General features: G+C 45.6%; 1 protein-coding gene across 4 annotated transcripts in view; it reads right to left on the bottom strand.

Annotated features, from left to right (window-relative positions):
- Positions 1 to 25764, bottom strand: part of IMMP1L (inner mitochondrial membrane peptidase subunit 1) — a 224303-nt gene that overhangs the window by 15149 nt on the left and 183390 nt on the right. For all 4 annotated transcript variants that reach the window (XM_085648288.1, XM_085648287.1, XM_085648286.1 and 1 more), the window contains exon 5: positions 8730 to 8840. In XM_085648288.1, coding sequence (XP_085504414.1) covers positions 8730 to 8840 — 111 coding nt within the window. The remainder of the gene's footprint in view (positions 1 to 8729; positions 8841 to 25764) is intronic.

Below are 25764 nucleotides of genomic sequence, written 5' to 3'. Positions count from 1 at the left end.
CCCCCACTTATATTGCAGACAAGCTCACCATCTCTGGTGGCTCTCTGCATAACCACAGCCAAGAGAGCATTAGATCAAGAAGTGTAAAAATGAAAAATCTATGCACCCAGGATCTGGAGCAACATCCATGTATCCATCAGGACTGCCATACTGCTGCTCCAATTTAGGTAAGAGTTAAAGCCACTCCTCTTTAAAGAACACTATATCACAGTGCATTACTAGTGCACAAACCAGCTACCTCTCCTATTATTTGTTCACTTTATGCTGGACTTAGCCAAAAGGCAGCAAAGCGCTGTACATGTTCAAAGTTCCTGCTATAGAAATAATATGTACGTTTATACAAAACTTAAGGCTTCGGTAGGTACTCAACTAAGAGGTATCTTTGCCAACTTCAGCATCTTCTGGAAAGGAGACTAAGGACTTTATTTAGAGTTTGGCAGGCAAGGTACTTTGTCAAAATGCAGTGATGTGCCGTCCATCATATTTAGGGTGCCGTCCATCCTATTTAGGGCATCATTAACTATAACGCACTTGTAATATGATGGACAGACCATCAGCCACATTTTTTACCACTAAACTCTAAATAAGGCTCAATTCCATGGTAAATCTTTGAACCTGTAAGAAACACAAGACTTAAATGACCACTCCTCCATCGGGATAGCCAGAAATCGCACCTAAGTCCTGGTCAACCATGAACATTGACAATTATTTGTGCTTTGATGTTTCGACCTAACACTTGAGCATAAAAAAAAGACCTGCCTTCCCTAACCCTATTTTTACCATTTGTGCCATTCTGCTTATTGCAATTTTTTTTCATTTTTCAAAATTGGTCAGAACATGCTACTGTATTTTTTATTAACTTTAATGTTGTGTGGTGCCTCTTGAACTTATGCAGTTCTCTGTGGAAAGTTGTACTACTCGAGCGTTAGCTGCCATATGTGGGACAGCGTTGTTTCAATTAACTATTTTGGCAACTAGCAAGACTGTGCCCTAAGAAGTTGGTGCAGTCATTCCCTCTCAAATTAATAATTAACTATCTCACGCCAGAGCTAAATTCATTTGGAGTTTCAACCACTTGGTGAACCCCCTTGGCTTACCATGAGATTCATATATATGAAAGCCAAAAAGTATTTTCATTGTGATGGTATATTTGAAATGTGGATGCACTATTGAGTTATAATCAAGCAGGTTGTTTTTGTGTTCAACATTATCATCTGTTGAATTTTGCCTATCTTTTGAAATGTTTTTCCAACTGGTTTAATGGTATTTTTCTTTGTATTCACATCTGCCTTGAGAAGCCCCCCATTTGCCCACCCTCTCTCTCCAAACCCCAGCTTTATCCTTGAGTCTTCTTTTTTCCTTTCCTTATTACTGTCTTGCCACATGATGCATCACTTCCTTGGCGCTCTGGCGCAACTGTATCATCTCATCTGCTCCCTACCACTCTACACTCTGAGAAAAAAAATCACGAAAAGACTAGCAACAAAGGAAAAACTACAGTTTTCATGGGAAAATACACTACTTTAATTTACAGATTGGCAGGAGCGAGAAATATAAGTTTAATTTTGTTACAAATGTTATTGTTTATTATATAAATAATTATGAATAAATATTACCCACATCTTCACTTGTCACCAACTGCACTGTAGGACATTTGATCCATGAACTAAATCGCGTCTCCAGCGCCTGGGATTTTTGTTCAATGTTATTCCAACTGCAAAAATCCTGTGGTCTTACAGACTGGTAGAGATGTACGACGGAATATGGCCCTGGTCAGAACCATTAATCTCAACAAAATACAGGGCGACCAAGCCTGTACCACCTGTCGTAGGGGAATGGGCAATGAGGGAATCCTGGAGATTTGTTGTGTTTCTTTCATGTTGTAAGGGCACCAGGGTACCATGTAAAGTACATTTTTGACCATTTGCAACGGAAAGGATTTACATTTAAAAAACATTTTGTGATGCAACACTGCTTGGAGCTCGGCTGTTGAGTTCATCAGGCTGTTGCTGAAATGTGAATGTAATACTTGTCTTGGCATATTAGAAGCACATCAGCTAAAGGGCATAAAATGACGCCATGTCTAAAATAATTTCCTGGAAACAATACTGTATGTAGAACTGCTTGTAAAAATATCACCCAATTATCATAGAGTATCACAACCTAATATTCGTATTTCCTTCACTTGAATGGTTCATGCCCTTAGCAACACTTTCCATAGTAGCTTCGTGTAACATTCGGAAATATTGGCTACATCACTTTGCCACCAAAGGTAGCCCAAAAATCTGTTTGTTGGACTCCTAAATATTTTCAACAATGCTCTTCACAAGGAGGTCTATGGAAGATCAAGACATTCCAACAGCTGGAAAGCTGACTGAGCAAGTTAATTGCTTGCAGCAGATATCCATTGTGTCACGAGTTTAATCCCAATTGATGAAACAAGCGCCATTAATAAGTAATATATAAGAGAGGTCACGTAAAACGCCGCTCTTTGGTAATATTACATTTTAAAATTTGAATGATCATTTTAGGCATTGGAATATGATGTATGTATAGCTAAAAGGTCCTTCATTCTTTCATCAATACATGCACTCACTCAGTCTATCCTTCCATTAACGTTTTCCTCAAAATATCCAGGCTTCCACATAACTCACAAATTCACCAATCAAGAATAATTTTCACTTCTAAAATAGCCAGACCTGTTGACTTCGCTAAAGTTTCTTTTCCCGAGAAGGTTGTTTCCCTCCCATTAGAAGTCAATCGTTTCAGGTTCTCCCATTGCTCCCTATACACCACAGCTCAGTTTGATTACACTGCACAACGTATTAATGCGTGCCTTTATTCTGAGTCCTTAAAATTTATTCATTACTAATTTCCTGCATGCTCACATGCAACTCAGAATTTCAATAAGGTTACACGTACAAAAGGTTTTTGCGGTCACAAACGGAGAATCTGGCTGTCTGCAACTGCTAAACAGCCTTTTGACATGTACTAACCCTATTTTGTGAGTCGGTAACCTATTACCAAATTGCAAAACAGGGTTTGCAAGTCTGTGTAAGGAAGGGGCGTGTTAAGGGCCTCCCTTCCCAATAGTGAGTTGCAGGGGGATGTATGAAGGTGTTATGACCGGAATGCGGTCGCAAAACATTTGCAGTTATCACCAACTTCAAGTAGGTGGTAACCCATTCACCTTTGCGAATGTGGTCACAAACATGGTCCCACGGACCACTGCCTACTCTTGAAAAATGAAAACAAAACTTTTCATTTTTGTTTTTGAAATGCATTCCATTTTCATTTAAGGAAAACGGGTTGCATTACAAAAAAAATGCTTAATTGAAAAAGCAATCACAGACATGGTGGTCTGCTGACCCCAGCAGGCCACCATCCCAGTGATTTTGGCCATTTCCAATTAGTCGCAAATTGCAACCTGCCTCATGAATATTAATGAGGCAGGTCCATTTGCGACCTACTGGGAATCGCAAACAGTGTCAAACACACTGTTGCACACATCGCATTTTGAAACAACTTAATTGCGAGCAGCAACAAGTCGCAATTAGAAACTCGCAAAATGTAGCAATCATACATGTGGCCCTAAGTGCTGAAGCTCAGAAGCGACTGACCTCTGCCCACGTAAGTGTTCCCCATATTAATATGAAAGCAGAGAAACTGAGGGATGGCTTTCAGAACTGTCAAAGCTGACCACTTTGGAGAGAGGCTGTCTTAAAGTAATGGGGAAGGGAACAGAAATGTATTAATATTAAATAACAAACAGAAACTTGAATCATAGGAAATAAGTTGTATGATTTATTTTTCTGGCATCTAATTTTGTAATGGGAGTTTAAGTGTTACTTATTTCTCAAATAACATTCAATCAATCAATCAATATTTGTGAAGCGCAACACTGTCAACCCTAGGGGTATCTGGGCACTGTGTCTCTGTCGAAGAGTCTGGTATTGAGTCTCTTTCTGAAGTCTGCCAGCGAGGGGGCTGTACGGAGCTGGAGGGGAAGGTCGTTCCAGGTCTAGGCAGCGATGTAGGAGATGGAGCGGCCACCATTGCGTCTGTGATGGATGCAGGGGGTTTCCCTGAAATGACGATTGGCGCGCACGTCGCGCTGACGTCATTTCAGTGAAACCGAAACTGAAATGAGCCAAGAGGCTCATTTCAGATTCAGTTTCTACGTGCTCAGGGGGCTATCTCAGCCCCCTGAGCACGTAGAAACTCAGGAGAGGTATCGTTGGAAAGGGTCAGAATCCCCAAGCAGGGATCCACCCACTAGGCAACAGGGAGGGGGGAGCGGCACCTTGGGCAAGAGCCTTTGCTCCCCCCATAATTTTTTGGGCATGATTAGTCTTTCTGCCCCCCCCTGGGGGGTAGATGGCGGCAGTAGCCCCCAATCTACCCCCCCCCGGGGGGGTGGGGGGGTAGAAAGCCTACTAGACACCAGGGATTTTCTTATGGAGTATTTTTTATGGGTGGGGGCACAAAATTACAGATGGGGGCAGTAGCCCTCAATCTGCCCCCCCCCCCGGTGGGGCAGAAAGCCCACTAAACTATGGATTTTGTTTTTGCACCATTTTGTTTAGGGTGGGGGCTGCCCGAAACTGGTATGCCAATGCCCCCACCCCCCCACCAACATTACAGCCTTTCTGCCCGCCCCGGGGAGCAGATAGGGCAGTAGCCCCCAATCTGCCCCTCCAGGAGGGCAGAAAGCCCACTTGACGCCAGGGATTTTTTTTTCGCACTATTTTTTTTAGGGTGGGGCTACCCAAAACAGGCACGCCAATGCCCCCACTCCCCACCACCATTACTGCCTTTCTGCCCCCCCGGGGGGGTAAAAAGCCCACTAGACGCCAGGGTTAGTTTGGGGCAAATTTGAATTAGGGTGGGGGCTGCCCAAAATGAGCATGCCCATGCCCTCACCCTCACCCCCTTCCCCGCAAAAATTACAGCCTTCCTGGGCAGTAGCCCCCAATCTGGCCCCCGGGGGGGGGGGCAAAAAGCCGACTAGACGCCAGGGATTTCTTTGGGCAAATTTTTCTTAGGGTGGGGGCATTGGCATGCCCGTTTTATGCAACCCCCACCCTAATTACAATTTGCTCTAAAAAATCCCTGGTGTCTAGTAGCATTTCTGCCCCCCCCCCTGGCGGGCAGATGGGGGCATTAGCCCCCAATCTGCCCCACCGGGGGAGGGGGGGGGAGCAAAAAGCCCTAAAGTCGCCAGGGATTTTTTTGGGGCAAATTTGAATTAGGGTGTGGGCTGCCCAAAACAGGCATGCCCATGCCCCCTCACCCTCCCCTGCAAAAATGACAGCCTTCCTGCCCCCCCTGGGGGGCAGATGGGGGCATTAGCTGCCAATCTGACCCCGGGGGGCAAAAAGCCCAGTAGACGCCAGCGATTTTTTGGGCAAATTTTAATTACGGTGGGGGCATTGGCATGCCTGTTTTGGGAAGCCCCCACCCTAATTAAAATTTGCCCAAAAAACTCCCTGGCGTCTATTGGACTTTCAGCCCCCCCAGGGGGCAGATGTGGGCATTAGCCCCCAATGTGCCCCACCTGGGGGGGCAAAAAGCCCACTAGATGCCAGGGTTTTTTTGGGGGCAAATTTGAATTAGAGTGGGGTTGCCCAAAACGTGCATGCCCATGCCCCCACCCCCTAAACACATAGCCACAGTGTTTCTGCCCCCCTTGGGGCATATCAGGGCAACCCCACTCCCAGATTTTCCCCCCAGGGCGGCAGAAAGCAGACTAGGCACGGATTTGTTTTTAGCAATATGCCTACCTGTCGATTTTGGGCACTAGCAAAATTGCCTATCTCAAAACCACTTGGTTTTGCAAGCGGGGTCGCCTGGGTTTTTGGCCCCGAGCTCGGCGGCCATCTAGGGAAATCTACCAAACCCAGACATTTCTGAAAACTAGACACCCGGGGGATTCCAGGGAGGTATGACTTGCGTGGATCCCCCAACGTTTCCTTACCCAGAATCCCCTGCAAACCTCCATTTTAGCTGAAAAAAACCCCACTTTTTTCACACATTTCTGTGGGGGAACGTTGTGGCATCACCGGGCTTACACAAATTTCCTACCACCCAACGTTCCCCAGAGTTTCCCGATAAAAATGGTGGCCCACTTGTGTGGGAGGCCCAAGTGCCCGCGACAGGCAAGGGCCCAAAACATTTTTTGATAGGCAATGTTGATGTTGCCTAAAAATGTTTTGTGTCCTTGCCTTTCGCGGCTACTTGGGCCTCCCACACAAGTGAGGCACCATTTTTATCGGGAGACCTGGGGTAACGCTGGGTGGTAGGAAATTTGTGTGAGCCTGGTGATGCCATACTTTTCCACACAAAGATGTCTGAAAAAAGTGATTTTTTTCAGATAAAATTGAGGTTTGCAGGGGATTCTGGGTAAGGAAACGTTGGGGGATCCACGCAAGCCATACCTCCTTGGAAGCTCCCGGGTGTCTAGTTTTCAGAGATGTGTGGGTTTGGTAGGTTTCCCTAGATGGTCGCAGAGCACTGGGCCAAAAACCCACGTGACCCCTCTTGCAAAACCAAGTGGTTTTGATATAGGCAATTTTGATGTCGCCTCACTACGTTTTGGGCCTTTGCCTGTCGCGGGTACTTGGGCCTCCCACACAAGTGAGGCACCATTTTTATCGGGAGACCTGGGGGAACGCTGGGTGGTAGGAAATTTATGTGAGCCTGGTGATGCCACACTTTTCCACACAAAAATGATTTTTTTCAGCCAAAATTGAGGTTTGCAGGGGTCCTGGGTAAGGAAACGTTGGGGGATCCATGCAAGCCATACCTCCCTGGAAGCCCCCGGATGTCTACTTTTCAGAAATGTGTGGGTTTGGTAAGTTTGAAACTTACCAAACCCACACATTTCTGAAAGGTGGCGGTAGAGCTAGGGTTCAAAAACTACAGCTAGGCATTTTGCCAAAAAAAGGGTCATTTTTCACTGCGAAATTGAGGTGTGACCATGTTGCGTTTTGCGCCGTTTCCTGTCGCAGGCTTTAGGCCGACCCACACAAGTGAGGTACCATTTTTCTCGTAAGACTTTGGGGAACGCGGTGTGTGTGGAAATTTGTGGATCCACGCAGATTCCAGAACTTTCCACCACAGAAATGTGGGGAAAATGTTTTTTTGGACAATTTTTTAGGTTTGCAAGGGATTCTGGGTAACAGAACCTGGTGGGAGGCAGTCAAGTCACCCCATCCTGGATTTCCATGGGTTGCCTAGTTTTCAAAAATGTATAGTTTTGCTAGGTTTCCCTAGGTGCCGGCAGACCTATGGTTCAAAAACAACAGCTAGGCACTTTGCCCAAAAAAGGTCATTTTTCACTGCGATATTGAGGTGTGACCACGTTGCGTTTTGTGCCGTTTCCTGTTGCAGGCACTAGGACGACCCACACAAGTGAGGTACCATTTTTATCGGGAGACTTAGGGTAATTCCGATTTGTAAAGCAACTGTTATTACAGTTTGCTTTTTGATGCATTTCTGCCTTCCAAATGAAAGACATTGTGTAAAAAGAAGTCATTTTGAAAAATGACCGATAATTCTCATTCTAGTATGAAGTACTCCCAATTTCGAAAATGTGCAAATATGTACTGTTTCTAAACTCTATAATTTATTCCCATTTCAGAAATACATAGGTGTCTTTCATACCGATTTTTCCATGTATACATTTTCCCCCAATAATTGCTATATACCCGGTACATTACAAAAAAGCCATTGCAAATTGCTGCTCAGTTTTTGACTGGGTTCGTCGGGTTCTTGGTGAACCTACAAGTCCTATATATCCCCACAACCAGGAAGGTCCAGTGGATGTAACGGTATAGTGCTTTCAAAGAGCTGTCATAATTAGAAGAAGTTACAGGTGAAAACGTTGACACAAAAGGCTGTTTTTTTCAACTAATTCTCAATCTTTCCTATATTTAACTGTTAGTTTCAATAAAGAAACCTTGATGGATCTGCACAAATGACCCCCTCCTGAATTCAGAATTTTGTCTACTTGTAAATGTATAGCTTTCCAGGCTCCATTATTGCTGTCACACCCATTTCTACCATTAACTGGAAGGAGGTTGAAAGCACAAAAAATAGCAAAAAAAGGCTATGTCACAGAAAAATGCCAAAACTGTGTAAAAAAAAATGTTGGTTTTCTGACAAAAGTCTGTCATTCCCTAAAAGCTGGGAAAATGGTGATTTCAGCCCCACAAAACCCAGACGCTTTCATTTGCAGCCCGTTTTTCCAATTTTTCCAGAAAAACCCAAAAGTTTGCTGTATTTTGGCTACTTTCTGGGACCCCTCCAGGGGAATCCACAAACCCTGGGTACCTTTAGAATCCCTATGATGTTGGAAGAAAAGGACGCAAATTTGGAGTGGATACCTTATGTGGTCAAAAAGTTACAGGGGCCTAAGCGCGCACTACCCCAAATAGCCAAAAAAAGGCTTAGCACAGGGGGGAAAAGGACCAGCAGCGAAGGGGTTAAGGAAACTCCTAGGACGCAAGTTATTTTCCAAAATCACAAAATGTAATACATGCTAAAAATGATAACAATCGAGAGTAGTTCCATTCTTAAGAAACATTACAACACTCTATATTTCCGAAATGCTTACACCATTCCACTGCTCCTAAATCATATACTTACTATTTCATAGCATATTCTGATGCTAGCAGCCCAGACACTTAGTCAAGTAATTGTTGTCTCACACCAACATGTACACTTACCTTGAGACAAATGCGCCCCCTTATCAGTCCATATGGAACAGGGCCATAAGTGCGAGAATCTGTAGAATTCATTAGATTGTCACCTTCTAACCAGACATGTCCTTTCGGTACCTGAAGGGGATGTAACATGTATAGAACAGCCTTATGAAAAATGCTTATCTGACTGCTTTTCAGATTTTTTTAAAAATCGGTTTTGCGCATTATACATTTTCCATCTGCGATAATAAGGGACAGTCTAGGTAAAATAAACATTTCAAGCTATCTGATCATCACTAGCTCCAAAATCAGTAGTTTGTAATAGGAATATCTAAACTGCAGATCCTCGAGGTTGGAGTAGTGTGACAGGGTCATTAATTTAATAGACTTCAAAGAGGTCATTAGGATGTTGACTGTCACAGTCACCACATGAAAGGGGGCCCACACACTCGTCAACATCCTGAGGCCTGTACCAAGGCTAGACCTGTTAGAAGACTCGTGATGGACTAAATGGTAATTGGCTGTGGCATCAATTACGAATAATCTCATCATTTTATCGGAGTGGGCTTGTCAACATTCTAATTAAGATCACAGTTCTTTCCACATTGAAGCAGTGTCCACAACACATTATACTGAAATAATGACCACCACCAACCAGAATCACTCTATATAGTTACACAAAAAGTAACAACAAGCATTGGCAAGCCAAAAGGTCTCGCTTTTTTTAAACAAGCAATGGCATGTGCATTTTCATTTACTTCAAAAGCTGCAACAACACTTTCCTACTGCAGGTCCCAGTATCTTTGACTGTTACTAGAGGTCCCTCGAACTAAACAGTGTAGGCTCCCATACTTCAAGCCCTTGCTAGAGATCTCCTAGGCATAACCTTGCCTTTTCACAAAGCCTCCGCCTATGGGCTGGAGTAAGATATACATGCTGCAGAAGTGTACATAGGGTAGGTATGGTAGGTTAGGTATAGTAAAGTAGATAGGCTAATTATAATGAAAGTAAGTATGGTAGGTAAGTATGATTTGGTAGATTAGATACAGTAAGTAGGTTATGGTAGGTAATGTATTGTAGTAATGGTAGTTGAGTATGGTAAGCAAGGAGGTATGGTATATAGGCTTCTAGGGTAGGCATGATATGCGGGCCAAGATGAGAGGTTAGGTAGGTAGGTGTGATGGTATAGTAAGCTATGGTTGGTATTTTAGGTTAGATTTGGAAGTTATGGTAGGTGAGTTATAGTTGGTAAGGTAATGTATGTTGAGTATGGTAGATTTGCTTGGGAGATATGAAGGTTGGGTATGGTAGACAGTCATATTAGATGGAGTAAGGTACATAGATATGAATGGTTAGACAGTCAATGCGGTTAAAAGGTATGGTATATTAGTTATGGTATGGCAGGTTAGACATGTAAGGACATAAGGATTAGTTACTTACCTGTAATCCTAGTTCTCATCCAGGGGTATACTCATCAAAGTCACAATCTATGAATAATCCCCGCCCATGTGCAGGATCCCGGAGCATATAGAAAATACATATATATACATATATATATGCATATGTGGAAACATATACATGCAGCCTAAAATGTTTACAACATGGCAAAAAATGCTGAAATTACATAGGTTTGCATTGTAGTACCCCTAACCCATAAGGAAAAAAGGAAGCACTAAACAATTGTCATACAATAATGCTTTATTGCCATAAAGCAAACTTGTAATTGCAGGCATTTGCCTGTAGGCTGCAGCAGAGTACTAAGAAACAAAGGAAACTGACACCTTGCCTTTAAGGCATTAGAGTAGGGGTACCGTGCCTTTAAGACCTGCAGGAGACCCCTTGCTCCCATGATGCACCACAGGTGGCAGTTAGGTCAGTTCTGTTTGACAGTGCATATGCACCCGAGTAGATCTGCAATCAATAAACAATAACTTGAAGAGAATGCTCGTCCGGGGAGGTGGGTGGGTCGCTTATGACTTTGATGATTATACCCCTGGATGACAACTAGGATTACAGGTAAGTAACTAATTCTTCTCATCCAGGGTATACTCATCAATAGTCATAATCTATGAATAGAGTAGCAAGCCCATACCCAAAGTCTCACGGACGAGCAACAGAGCATATAGAACATGAAGTAACATCACATTCAAACAGCAGTTATGCAAACAAATTCCTCAAAGAGGCCTGCCCCACTTGGGCATCGGACTGTGAATCTGAATCTAGGCAGTAATGGCGTGTAAAGGTATGTATCGAGCGCCATGTAGCCGCCTTGCAAATCTCAGATATAGGAACGTTGCGAAGGAGAGCTGTAGTAGAAGCTTTCCCTCTGGTAGAGTGTGCTTGTGGTCTGCCCTGCAGAACCTTGTTGGCTAGTTGGTAAGACAAGGCTATACAGGAGACGATCCATCTAGAAATAGATCTTTTGGAAGCAGCCAGCCCGGTATTTGTTGAACCATAATTGACAAAGAGCCGGTCAGACTTCCTAAGTGAAAGGGTTTTATCAAGGTAAAACTTACCCTACGGAGGTCTAGAGAATGTAAAGCTCTCTCCGGGGGAGTGGTTGGCTGAGGAAATAAAGTGGGCAACGTGATAATCTGATTGATGTGAAAATCCGAGACCACCTTGGGCAGGAAACTATGATGAGTCCGCAGCACCACTCTATTGGCGTGGAAAACAGTGTAAGGCTCCTTGCAGCACAGGGCCTGAATCTCACTTACCCTGCGGGCTGAAGTGATGGCTACTAAGAAAGCAGCCTTCCAGGCCACATGCTGCAAAGATGCCTTATGAATAGGCTCGAAAGGAGCACCCATCAATTTGGTGAGGACAATGTTAAGATCCCAGGGAGGCGAAGGGGACCTCACTGGTGGAAACGCTTTCTTAAGCCCCTCTAGGAAATCTTTGACCACAGGCAGTTGAAAGAATGAGGTCTGGGTAGGAGACTTTCTATAAGCTGTGATAGCAGCTAAGTGGACCCTGATGGAGGGGTACTTCAGGCCTGACCTTGCCAAGTGCAGTAAGTATGGAAGAATCACTTGCTCTTGACCTCGAGTCGGATCAAGAGCGTTGTCCCTATACCAAAGGTAAAATCTCTTCCACTTGAAAGCATAAGACTTTCTAGTGGAGGGCCTCTTTGCTTCTCTAAGAATGTCCATACAGTCAGCCGAAAGGTCTAGATGTCCGTACTGGATGACTTCAGGAGCCATGCAGTCAACCGGAGGGAGGGGAGGTTGGGATGGAACACTCTCCCCTCGTTCTTGGTCATTAAGTCCGGGCGGCAGGGCAGCCTCCGGTGTGGAACCTCTGACGGAGGAGATCCGGGTACCACCACTGGCGTGGCCACTCCGGCGCTATCAGGATCATTCTGGTGTTGGTCCTGTAGAACTTCTGTATGACCGCCGGGATTAGAGGGAGCGGAGGAAAAGCGTACAGCAATGTCTGCGACCAGCTGATCAAAAGTGCATTCCCCTGTGATCGCCGCTGGGGGAATCTGGACGCGAAGACGGGGCATTTCGCGTTTGCCACGTCTGCGAACAGATCGATGTCCGGCACTCCCCATTGCCGGAAGACCTCCTGAGCGACGTCTTCATTGAGCACCAAGTCGTGCGCTTCTACGAAGTCTCTGCTGAGGCCGTCTGCCTGCACGTTCAGGGTTCCTGGAAGGTGGACTGCGACGACTGAGAGACCTCTCGCCAGCAGCCACTGCCAAATGGATTGGGCTTCCAGACACAGGACTCGTGACCTGGTGCCTCCTTGCTTGTTCAGATAGAACATAGTTGTTGTGTTGTCTGTCTGAATCTGAATGTGGCTGGGTTGAAGAGACGGATACCCAGATGGACAGCTCCAAGAAGTTGATGTGATAACTTCTTTCTGTGTCGGACCAGAGACCTTGTACCTGAAGCTGGCCCATATGAGCACCCCAGCCTTGCATTGAGGCATCTGTGACCACTGTCTGTGTTGGAGGCGTCTGATGAAAAGGGACCCCTTGCAGCAGGTGAGAACGTTTCATCCACCATCTGATGGAGTCCCTGGCAGCTTGGTGGAGAGAGACACGATCTTCCCAGCGACCTGACCTCTGAGACCATTGATCTTCGAGTGCTTGTTGTAGAGGCCGCATGTGAAGGAGTGCATTCGGCACAATGTAGATGCACGAGGCCATCGACCCCAGTAGTGAAGACACTTGCCTGGCTGTGGGAAGTGCAGTGTCGAGAAGAGTGTGGCACTTGAGAAGCATTGATGACAACCTCTCCCCCGAAGGACACACGCTTGCCTCTGCGGAGTCCAGGGAGGCGCCCAGATAGTTTATCCGTTGAGTGGGGTTGAGGACCGACTTCTTGTAGTTGACTTGCAACCCCAAGGAATGCAGCAGGTTGAGGCAGTATGAGAGATGGGTCTGGAGTAGCACAGGTGTGGAGCTTTTCAGGAGCCAGTCGTCTAGGTAAGGATAGACTAAGATCTTCCACCTGCGGAGGAAGGCAGCCACCACCGCCATGCACTTGGAGAATGTCCGTTGGGCGGATTTGAGGCCGAACGGAAGGACTCGATACTGATAGTGGTGACGAGAGACCTGAAACCTGAGGAATTTGCGATGTTTCACTGAGACAGGAATGTGGAAGTAGGCGTCCTGCAGGTCGATGGCACGCATCCAGTCTCCCTGGTGAAGGTGCGGAAAGGTTTGATGCAGGGCTAGCATTCGGAATTTGTCTTTTCTTATAAACCTGTTCAGCAGGCGCAGGTTGAGGATAGCTCTGTACTCTTTGGCTACTCCTCGCTTTTGGACTAGGAAGTAGTGGGAGTATACCCCCTGGTTTCTTTGGAGAGGTGGTACCTCCTCCATGGCCCTGTTGGAGAGGAGGATAGATACTTCGTCCTGTAAAAGCCGACTTTGAAGTTGAGGAAGGCACTTCAATTGTGGGGGCACTTGCGGAGGGGGAGACTTGAACCTTAGCAAGTAACCTATGCTGCACAATATTAAACACCCATTTGTCTCTTGTTATGGTTTCCCACTCTTCCAGGTGAAAAACGATACTCCCTCCTACCGGAGTGGCGAACGGGTGCGGAGGAAGCAATGCCTCACTGTTTGGAAGGCTGCTTAGTGGTGGACTGTTGCTGCTTGGTGTTCCCTCTTCCTCTGCCGCAACCCCTCTGCTGGAATTGGGGCCTCTGCTGGTTCTGGGAGGACCGTTGAGGGGTTTGAACCCTCTGCTGGAAGGAACGTTTGTCGCCCTGACGAAAGCACTTCCGGTATTCTTTGCGCTTCTCCAGACCTACAGCCTTGACAGTATCCAGCTCTGTCTTCATTTTATTCATTTCCTCATCGGCGTGAGCCCCGAACAAGGAGGAACCGTTAAATGGAAGATTTCAAATCTTTTTCTATGAATCAGGCTTGAGGCCTGTGAGGAGCTGCCAGGCTGAGCGCCGTGAACAGACGCCATGGGAGTAACCATGAGCGGCGAGATCTGAAGCGTCCGCTGCCGCACTTATAACTTGATTGGCTACTAGCCCACCTTCCAGTAGAATTTCGCTGAAGTCCTGCCGGTCTTCTTTGGGGAGCTTTTCGGTGAACCTTGAGAGGGAGTCCCAAAGAGACCTGTCATATCGCCTGAGAAGGGCTGAGGCACTTGCAATCTTCATGGAAGAAGCCGACGTATTACACATTTTCCTGCAATAGGAGTCCATCTGCTTACTGTCCTTCTCTGGGGGGGACAGAAGATGACACAGACGCTGAGTGAGACCTCATGGCTGCCGCCACAATGACGGAGTCCGCTGGTGGATCAGCTCTGAGAAATAAGGGATCCTCGGCTGGGGCCTTATACTTTTTGGCAATCCTGGATGGTACGGAGCCCACCGTAGCAGGGGTGAGGAATGTGGCCATAGCTGGTTCCAAGAGTCCTGGCACCAAAGGAAGCAGCGGTCTAGGAGATGTGCGATGGTGAAAGGTGTCGAAGATGATAGATGTGGGAACTACAGGGGTATGCAAAGTGATGTTCAGTTTCTGCGCACCCCTACCCAGGACATCTGAGAAGTACGCGATGTCATCGATGGGAGACACCCGCGATGGAGGAGTCGAGGAGAGGGTCGGAGAATAGACCCAGACCGAGGACCTCGTGGAGGAAGACCATGTGGGCGATCTTGTGCGTCTTCTCTTATGGGGACGGTCGTGATGAGAGCTGCGACGACCCCTGGACCTGGATCGGTGCCTAGAAGGTGATCTTGGTCTCCTGAGGGGGGAGACTGACGACCCCTGGACCGTGATTGGTGCGTGGAAGGCGATCTTGGTCTTCTGAGGGGAGACTTGCTTCTCTGAGGAGAGATCCTAGAAGGTGATTAAGTGCGAGAGTAGTCCGAGCCCGGACTTCTGCAGTCACCTGTCCCAACACCTTCCAGCCAGCGAGGCGACAGACTGTACTTCTCTCCTGCTTTAGGAGATTTCTAAGGTGAAATTTGCACAATATGCAGTCCTAGGGTTGATGACTGGTCCCCAGATGATATCTCCTCTGTGGCAGCTGCACTTTTATTCCTCGACGTCGAATACCTCGACGTCGATGAAGTCTGCGTCACCATCGGCTTCGATCGAGGGGATCTGCTATGGGAACGCCGTCCAGCTCTCGACGGGGGTCTCAACGTCTATCGCCTACGGCGATGTGGAGAACTCAAACTCGACTTCCGATGTCGACCTAGTGATCTCGACGTCGATCTCCCATGGTGCCGAGTTGGCGTCGATCTTCTTGTCGTCGAGTGTTGGAACTTCGACGAAGCTCTCGACGTCAACAAGCCCACTTGCGGCGAGATGTTCACCGTCGTAACTCTCGACGCGACCCTTTCGAGGGTGGCGGAGAGTGTCTCGACGTCGACGGAAGCCTCGACGTCGACGGAGACTTTTCAGGTCTGTGAGGACCCACAGCCTTCGAGCCCGAAGTGCTGTGCCTCAACGCCGACTTACTTGCATGCAGCGGAGAATCTCGATGTCGAGATGGTGATGCGTCCCTCGACGCTGAAGAGTGTCTGGGTCTCTTCAACGGCGACTTCAATGGCGAATCTCCTGTTACCTTCTTCTTTGTGGACTCAGGAGAGGTGGTATGTCGCCGTTTTCGGTGTTGTTTGCTTGAAGAAGGGGGTTTGAAGACTCCATGGTCACCTCCATGATGGCTTTTGTCCTTCTCCAGCTCGGCATGAAGTTTTATGCGCTCTCTGTCACGCAGAGTCCGCCTGGAAAATTTCTGGCAGTGGGGACACTGGTCAGGATTGTGTAAGGATGGAAGACACACAATACACACAGAGTGTGGATCTGCCAGTGCCATCTTATTGCCACAGGAAGGGCATTTCCTGAATAAGGCAGGCATTCTGACTGGAAAAAATTAGTGGTAAGACCAAAAAAACAGTAGAATAAGCCTTAAGCAGTCAGAAAATGTCAAGTTTTCTGAGAAAATATCAAATAAATCACTTTCAGTCAAAAAACTGAAGAGCTCAAGCTCCAGGATCCTCATAAGCGACCCACCCACCTCCCCGGATGAGCATTCTCTTCAAGTTATTGTTTATTGATTGCAGATCTACTCGGGTGCATATGCACCGTCAAGAAGAACTGACCTAACTGCCACCTGTGGTGCATCATGGGAGCAAGGGGTCTCCTGCAGGTCTTAAAGGCACGGTACCCCTACTCTAATGCCTTAAAGGCAAGGTGTCAGTTTTCTTTGTTTCTTAGTACTCTGCTGCAGCCTACAGGCAAATGCCTGCAATTACAAGTTTGCTTTATGGCAATAAAGCATTATTGTATGACAATTGTTTAGTGCTTCCTTTTTTCCTTATGGGTTAGGGGTACTACAATGCAAACCTATGTAATTTCAGCATTTCTGGCCATGTTGTAAACATTTTAGGCTGCATGTATGTTTTCACATATGCACATATATATGTATATATATATGTATTTTCTATATGCTCCGAGATCCCGCACAAGGGTGGGGATTATTCATAGATTATGACTATTGATGAGTATCCCCTGGATGAGAACTGTTTTTGTGAGATATTTACAAGTTTGTGTTATTAAATAATTTTCTAGCCTTCTTGCTTACAAATCATAGCTTTGTTAATTTGAAACTAAAGCACAAGTTCACTGGACATGATCATCTTGCAGGAGCTGGTTTGGTGGATAGGAGTGACGATGTACAGCTTACTCTGGGTCAAGGTACTAAATATATCATGCAGTTTTGTAATGGATGATTTATGTTTATATATGCTCGAACAAGGTTTTCAAGTTTGCTGAGTGTTCTCTGTCCCTATGCGTTTTATTTTTCTCTCTGCAAAAACCAACCCCAGAGTTCTCAGGCTCAGTTTTCCCTATGGGAGCAAAGAGGAGGAATTAAGGTTAAAATGTATATGCTGGTATCAGAAGGCACTTGCCAAGTCCTCAACATATAGTGACCTCAATTTGGGACATGTTTGGGCATCCCAAAAGCAAGCAGTAAAACTACAAATCAGCAGCTAAAATGCCATTGTACAAGCAAAGAAAATGCATCAAAGAACACAACCTAGGTACAGATACACATCATGTTTCTTCTGCAGTTTGATAAAACCAGCCTCAACATTTCATGGCCTTAACACACAGCCTATTCAAAACAATGGAGAACCAAAACAAAGACATGAAAGCCAACATCTAAAAATAGCTGGTCCAAAGTTCACACTATCTATATACTTATTTAGATTTATTTTTGAAGTACTGATGACAAGAGCTCTCGCAACAGCCAGCTAAATCTGTCGGTAGCAAGACCTAAAAACTGCCATGCACACTAAAAATGTAAATGGATGCAAATGTCAAACAAGCATTGACAAGGTCACCAGGTCTGGCTTTAAAAAGCTGATACAAGCAAACCGAGGCATCCACAAATGTTCTTTACATGCGTGTAGCACAATAAAGTCAGACCTACTGAACTTGCCAATACTGGAAAAAGAAAGTAGCAACAAGGATTGCTTTCTGCATATAAAAGATAAAGAACTGAAAGTGACAATCAGTGTGACCGAGTATACTTTTCATAAGGAAAATAATCCCTGGTGCATTCCAATGGAAGTACTTCTTAATTGGAGGAATGATTACTGCCAATAGCATGGCGTGAGAAAGAAATGCTCCTCTGGGTGGAGTCAAAGCCCACTCTATGTATATTTTTTAAAGAGTTGGAAACAATAGGGCACTCAGTTAATAGCCCTATCAAATCAGACAAAAAGAGAACTGGAAACGTGGTTATGTAACATAAAATCAAGGAATAAGCTGGTAAAGGAAAAACTAATAGACAGATAAGAGGTTACACAGGATGCACATTGCATTGTAGGAAGGTAGGCCAGTGCTGTAAACAAGAAATAAATGTTAGTTTGGGTGGTTATAGGTCTATTGTCGCAGGAAGCTATTCAGGAGCAATCCTTGAACTTCCTTTTTGAATGCGGTGGTTGAGGGGTTAGTTCTGATATTGGGAGGCAGGGCGTTCCATGTTCTCGGAGGAAGTCATGAATGATGGACAATTCTTATCCTAAAATGCACTAACAAATAATGGTCCCAAATTACATGGGCTTTGTAGAGAGATAAGACATGATGTCTTGGGTATGTATACTCCTTGGCAACCGCAGTTCCTGGCAATGCTTTATAAATGGCTGCCAGCTTGATAGTTGGTCCCTTCACCAGGGCAACAGAGTAATGCACTGTATGTCACTCTGGCAGAACAAAGGGTCTTCTGCCTAAATCAGGCCCAGAGTTACATAGATGATATTGTTTTAAACATAGCAAAAAACTTTACAGGAGCCTTTAACACTAATGATTTTCGTTTGTGTCTTCTAACTAGGTAGAAAGTGGGCTCAGCCCAGATTTTGTTTGGTTTCAGGGAGCATAAAGATATCAAGCCCGATATCAAGACAAATGTTTTATATAACTCAACCATTTCACGTTGTGGCAGTAATCCAATGATAAACAGTCCTTTATGATTTGCCTATGTAAGCTAGTACGATGTTTAGACAATATAGAAATCCATAACAGGAGAAGAGAAAGCTGTATGTCTAACCTCTAGATAGGATGCCTTGGGGGAGCCAAGATAAAACATGACAAAAAATCTATTTTCTTCGACCTACAAGGGGAAAGAATCGGCCTAACTCCAAACTCCAGCACCACAACATGATAACGAAACAAAATAAATGTTGTATAGAGTAATCATATAGGGTAGTGACTTCCTACCCAGCCTGGAATCAAAACTAAACACGCATGCCATGGATTTATTGTACAAAAGATTTTTATTTTGGATGAAAGATGGTGTAACCAACCAATGTATTGTCAAAGGTGACTCCAAGATATGAAAAGGCCAGCACTTATCATGAAGGGCATGACCATTAATTGAAAAGTTGCTGGATTTGGTGTGTTGAGTTTCCAGAATTCCAAGAAAGGGCTTTGCATAACTGCTACATCCATCCAAAAAAGTTACACATTAATTAAGAGCTTTTTTTCGAGCCCTTGACTGTTTATGCCATTAAACCCGCATCATCAGCATAAAACATCATTTCCCTACTCGTGGCAAGTCCTGGCTAACACCTATTAAAGCGATTCTAGTTCATCTATGTATCATGTAAATACAATAGGAACTAGCACACGCCCCTGCCGAATACCCCTAGCTAACAAAATATTGCGTACATACTCCGTTCCTTCCATAATGCACCCTTGCAGATGAACATATTGGAATAAAAGGGAATGATACCTCTATCTACTCCTTTAATCAATATCAACAGAAAAGTGGGTTGTAGAAGAGAAAATGCCCGAGAAAAATCCAACAGCACATGCCGAAAATACTGAAACTGAGAAGTTTTAAGGGCTATAAAGGCCTCGGGTATCTCTTCTCGATGAGATGAATAAACAAGCATTTACAATGCAATGGTCTCGGCAATATTATAGGTAGAGCTATTGCTCATTATTTTTTTATCATTTTTGTATCCCTAAATAAATGGCATTGTAATTTCTTGGCATTAGCTTTTTTTTTGCTCCCTTAAATGGGACCTTTTGCTAGGAACTCCTGGAGAGGGCTGTAACGAGTTTATTAATTATGTGCGCTGTGAAAAAGTTGCACAAACAGTTAGATACTGCCCAGTAAGAGAAATAACGTCACAGTTATATGCACTAGTGTTTTGGGGGTCGCTCCTTTGTACCTGACTGTTTCTAGCCCCATCGCCCAGCACTGGGTGTACATTACTGCTTAGGAGTGAGGAGCTTCTCTCTGCCCCAACCCTCCTGTCCTAGTTCATGCTGCACATCTAGAAACGGATCCCATCCCCATCCCACGATGACACCCACCCACACCCCTCCCGGACATCTGTAAATTTGTGCGTTACACACTAGGTGCTGGGGCAAGCATTGCGTTTTACTTGGGGAGGGAGGGGGAATAATGCATTTAGAATTATGGGGGGTGGAAGCATGCGAGTATTTTACGTGCACGCATTGTAAGTATTTATAATGAGAAAAACCATTCACAGAGTTCCATGTTGCTACCGGTGGGGGAGGGGACTCACTAGTGAATCTGATTTAATGCACCCCCACTGTATGCTGATTCTTAAGTGTGGAGAGGCACTTCGGGGAGTTCTGGTTATTTCTGCATTCGTATGGTGGGGAGGCTGCGGGTGCTTCGTTCATTGTATGCCTGCCTCACTTATTTTGGAGACATTACCCACGTCCCAGCAGCAAAAATAACACACCAGGTGCGTGGTAGGTAACGATGAACCCCCAAAGGTTTCGCCGTGTTTGGCTCCCCGCTCCGAGGCAAACAGCAAACCCATCATGCTTGTCTCCACTCCAGATCGCGAAGAGCAGAGGCAGGCAGCAGCACAGCCCTTCCTCTCAGTCTGCCTGGGTCCGCTGCTCTGCTGTGGGGTCGGCGCAGGCAAAGCAGAGAGAGCGGGATGTAGGGGTGGGGGAAGAGGCGCTCTCTGCGTGGACTGGAGTCAGTTCACGCCTGGGGCAGCAGCGACCCCGCAGAGCAGACAAAGCAGCCACAGGAAGGCAGAAGGAAGAGCGAGCAAAGACCTAAGCAAGGAGATCCAGTACAGAGGAAGAAGGGGCGATCCAGCGCCCGACGAAGAAACATGGGCGACCTAGCACCGTGGTAATGTAGGCAAAGGAAAATCCATCACTGGTCTGAGTAAGACTGGTGAATCCAACAGCAGAGTAAATAAGTGAAAAGGCGATCCAGCACCGGGCTAAGGGGGAGCGTGGCAATTACAACACCAGGCTAATGAGGGCAGATCCAGCACCAGGCTAAGGTAGATGAGATTCTCCTGAACCAGGTTAAGAACAGGGACCATGCATCGGAGTAAAGAAGGAAAGGCGAGCCAGCAAGAGGATAAATAAGCGGAGATCACGCAGAATCGGGCTAAGAAGGGAAGAACGATAGATCAAGCACCAGAGGTAAAAAGAAGAGAGCCATCGCGAAGGTTAAAAGGGTGAGATTTAGTAAAAGCGGTGCAAGTACGAATCTAGCGCTGGAGTAAGAATAGACCATCCAGGTCACCTAAGGAAAACAAGCAAAACAAGAAACATGAGAGAATCAGAGAGAGACAACTGCCTTTCTCCGAGGTGAAGCAGAAATGCCTCGGAGAAAGGCAGCGGCATTTTCGGATTCGGGGGCGTGTTCCTGCTGTTCTAAAGAGGGCGTGGCTAAAAAGTGGAAAGAACAGCACGGAACACGCCCCCGAATCTGAAAAAGACGGAGCCTATTTGGAAGAACGGCTCTTTCCTCCAATGGCTGGCCTCCGTTTAGGAAGCCAGCCAATGGAGGAGAGCCAAAAAGAGAGGCGGGCTAAATAGCCACTCTCAGAAACATAAGATCTCCAGACTTCCGGTTCTGCCTTCGGCAGACCGGATGGTCCCTCGACCTAAAAATACACTAACAAGACAGGCGCCATTTTAAGAGAACGGTGAATACTTTGGATGGACTGGTGGCTAGGAATACACATGGTTTTGAACTGCATTTAAATGTTACTCCTGCAAACTATCCATCGCAGAAGTGTCCTGCACGTGCTAAGGGTTTCAAAAGAATGGAACACAGTGTCTTGGAAATGAATATCTATGTGCGCTGAGTACACACAGCGGCCCACATTTATCTTCAGAATTATGTTAGCTCTAGAGTTAGCCGCAGGATGAAGGGCCACGTCATCTCCGAAATGAACTCCACTTTAGCAGGAGAGTAAACATATTTCTCCCACATCAGCTGTAGCCGCAGCATTAGCAGCACGCTGTGATTGATTATCTAGGGACTGTTGCTGAGAAATGGATGCTTATCTCGGGCTTTTATCACCATGAGTAGCAGGCAGCCAGTTCCCTATTTACAGGCCCTAGTCGTATTAAGTGACATTATTAGGTGCTTCTTCTGTGTAAGTGACACAAGGGCTTACCATATCAGTGCTTTGCGATACACAATCTCGTTTAATCTGATGAGGTTTCTCCTTTTCTAGTTTATAAATAGGAGCTCTGCAAGCAAAGAGCATATGGCGCGAAAGGAACTACCAGTGAGAGCAAATGGCACAGGAAGCAAAAGCAAATAATGCAGGAGGTGTAGAATGTTAGCTGTATACCAAGGCTATATTCAGGTTTTTGAAACACTAATTGCTTTCAATGAATAAATCGGCGTTAGCAGCTGTATAGCAACATTACACAATTAATGGGAAGCTGTCCATTTGGACACGTCTATCACACAGCTGTATATACAATTCAAAACGTTTCAAATACCCATGATGTGCCCCTTTCTCCCCTCTTTCAGAGAAGTTATTACTTTGATGAAGCTATTAAAGTGGGTACCATGTTTCTAGATGTGGAAATCAGACTCTGATACTTAGAGTGAGTATCGAACTTGCAGATCGAACAATCAAAGCTTTTGCAGTACTTCATCTTTGTGGAACAAAAAAAATCAATTAAACTAATAGTACCATTCTTGGACAGTCCTGGCGGGAGCTAGTTTTGAGGCTCCAGTGTTTAGCAGAGGCATGAATCTGAAGGGATTATTTGGATGGACCTGTACGAAAAATGCCACTTGTTTTGTCTACAGCATAAGAGGACAAAAATAAAAATGACGCGTGAAGGTAAGAAAGAAACGAACCACAACACTTTTCATTTTCTTTCAGAGTACATTAGCATTTCAAAATGACCACATACCTCTATTCACATGCTCACAATGTACTCCTACATTTGACTAGTATGCGCTTATGTGGCACAGTCTCAGTTCGAGGGGTGGCTTTAGATCTTTAAGAACATTCTTGGTAACCATGAAAGTTACTTGCTAGTAGGAGAAATCTGCAGTTAGGTATTATATAGAGAATGTGTCTTTGCAAGGGTATCATACAATGGTATGCTGTCCACCATGGACCACCTCTTTAAAAGAAAAGAAAAAAAAACGTTTAGGAAGCCAAAATGCATAAAGACATGCTCTGATTTGAGGACTGCAGCCATGGAATTACAGGCAGTCTGTTGGCTATTTTCTTGTTATCAATATTTTTGTTCACAAAGCAAAATACACAGGACGCATTTTTTTATTTTTATTAAGTCTAAGTTAATTTACAAAGATGGCCCACTCTCAAGATGACCCGCAAGGCTGATTTTCGGGTACTGTTTCTTATAGCCCTACATCTAATATTTCTGTAAATAAATGGCCACCAGTTCACCATCTCAGGTTAAATTCCGCAACTTTCATTGGATTGCTTTTGAGCAAAGACTGCTCTTTGATTAATCCCAGGGTCTCCAGACGATTTATGATTTGCCATGTGGTGAGCTACCTCTCAATGTGTGCTAAGAATAGACACGAACATGTAAGTGAACTGCTGTAACCACTGACTAACCCCAATACATCTCTGCTGGTCCAACTACCGCCACCAAAGTCCTCCTCTTCTGCTTTTGACTGCACTTCTCGCTGCCACCACAGACATCATCCAATGGGTATCCACTACACCTCAGTGGAATCTCGGACTCGGGTACAGAGTACTCTACCTGTGTCATAATCCTGTCAGCCTGACACAAACTAGTGGTTCTTCTCTGAACCACATCAGCTGCCCAAAGACCAGGAGCCTCACTGCATGGATCAGATCTTTCTCTCCAGCTCTGTGTGTTACTTTCCCTCTGGTCTTCATAAAGCTCAGTGCAAATCAAATCTTGCTGTTAGTGGGGAATCTTCTGAGGCTTTACGCAAGCAGGCATTCCAATCATGAAGGCCAGTATTTGTGGGAGGTCACGGTGCTCCCTTCCAAAATTCTTGTACAAGCAGGAGCTCCGACCTTCTGCTCAAAGGCTGCATCTCTTGCTCTACAACATGGGTTCTCACAAACATGTTCTCGGCGGCCAAAAATATAGTGTGGGGGCCTAACAACAAGCATCATAGCAAAGCAAATGACATAGAAATACAAGAATGTCAGGCACAAAAAACCTTGTCCGTATATGTAGGTAGACAACGGGGAGGAGGGTGGGTCAGTGAGGAATCTACAGGCAGATACTGTATCCACCAGAAAAAGCATTACTGAAGGTAAGTAACTTGTTCTTCAGATGGATACATCTGCCTGTGGATTCCTCACCTTTTGAATTGAATCCCCAAGCAATCCCTCTCCCGGCGGAGGGCGTCCACCTACTCATACCAAAAAGCCCTGCAGCACAGAACGTGCAAAATGGCTGTCCCTCCTCACCTCTGAATCCAAGAAATAATGTTTTGCGAAAGTGTGGCAGAGGCCCATGTTGCTGCCTTACAGATGTGTACCACAGGAACACCTCTTGCCAAAGCTGAAGTTGAAGACTTTGTTCTAGTAGACTGAGCTCTAATGCCTTCAGGAGCCTCCTTCTTGGCCAAGGCGGAGCTCATCTTGATGCACAAGATGATCCACCTGGAAAGCGTTCTCTTATGGACAGCTTTGCCCTTCATACGTCCCACAAAACCACCAAACAGCTGATCGTCCAGCCTCAAGTCCTTGGTTCTGTCCAAGTAGAAGCTGACCGCCCTTCTAGGGTGCAGGTGGTGAAATCTCTCCTCCTCCTTAGAAGGGCGAGAGGGAGGATAGAAAGTGGATAAAGTGATGGTCTGCCCTATATGAAAAGGAGTGACTACCTTAGGCAGTTAAGCAGCTCTGAGCCTGAGAACCATCTTGTCTGCATAGCTGGATCTAAAAGGAGGCTTACAACTAAGAGCCTGAAGCTCACTTACCCTCCTGGCAGAGGTAACAGCAATTAGAAAAACAGTCTTGAATGTGAGAAGCCTCAACAGGCAACTATGAAGAGGCTCATAAGGAGAACCCATCAGGAAAGTCAGCACCTAATTCAAGACCCACTGAGGCATAATAAAGGGAGTAGGAGAAAATGAATTAGTGAGGCCCTTAATGAACCTCATAACTATGAGAGACTTAAACAACGAAGGCTGGTGTGGCAAACGAAAGAAGGCAGATAAAGCCAACCACTAAAACTTAACAGTAGCCACAGCAAAACCTTGTCTGGCCAAGGAAAGTGAAGCACATCAGACAAATGGGCCTTCAGGGGATCAATCGACCTCTCTCCACACCAGTTAACAAATCTGGCCCATCTACAGGAATAAACAGATTTGGTGGAGTGTCTTCTGGCCGATAAAATAACATCCACCACATCCGGTGGGTGAGAGAAAGAACTCAGGTTGCCCCGTTCAATCTCCAGGCATGAAGGTGCAGGCTCTGGAGGTGGGTGTGTGGAACTTGCCCCTGCGAGAGGAGATCTGCCCTGAGAGTGAGATGGGAGCGGAGGGTGCCATGAGAGATGAAGACGGTCTGTGTACCACAACCTTCTTGCCCAATCTGGGGCGATCAACATTACTTAGATCTGGTCTTGGCGAATCTTCCTCGGAACCAGAGGAAACAAGGGTAAGAGAGGAAACGAGTAAAGAAGCTGCGAGCCCCAATCTGGCTGATACGCGTCCCCCACTGCTCCCTGCAATGGATACTGGAAGCTGCAAAACGACGGGCAGTGCGCATTTTCCTGAGTGGCAAACCAGTCCAACCGAGGAAACCCCCATATCCTGAAAATGTGACAGGCCACCTCCGGATGGAGACG

The sequence above is a fragment of the Triturus cristatus genome, chromosome 3_2, assembly GCF_964204655.1.
Source record: "Triturus cristatus chromosome 3_2, aTriCri1.1, whole genome shotgun sequence".
Taxonomy (NCBI): domain Eukaryota; kingdom Metazoa; phylum Chordata; class Amphibia; order Caudata; family Salamandridae; genus Triturus; species Triturus cristatus.
Note: the sequence above shows the minus strand (reverse complement) of the source record. Positions and strands in the feature narration are given on the sequence as shown.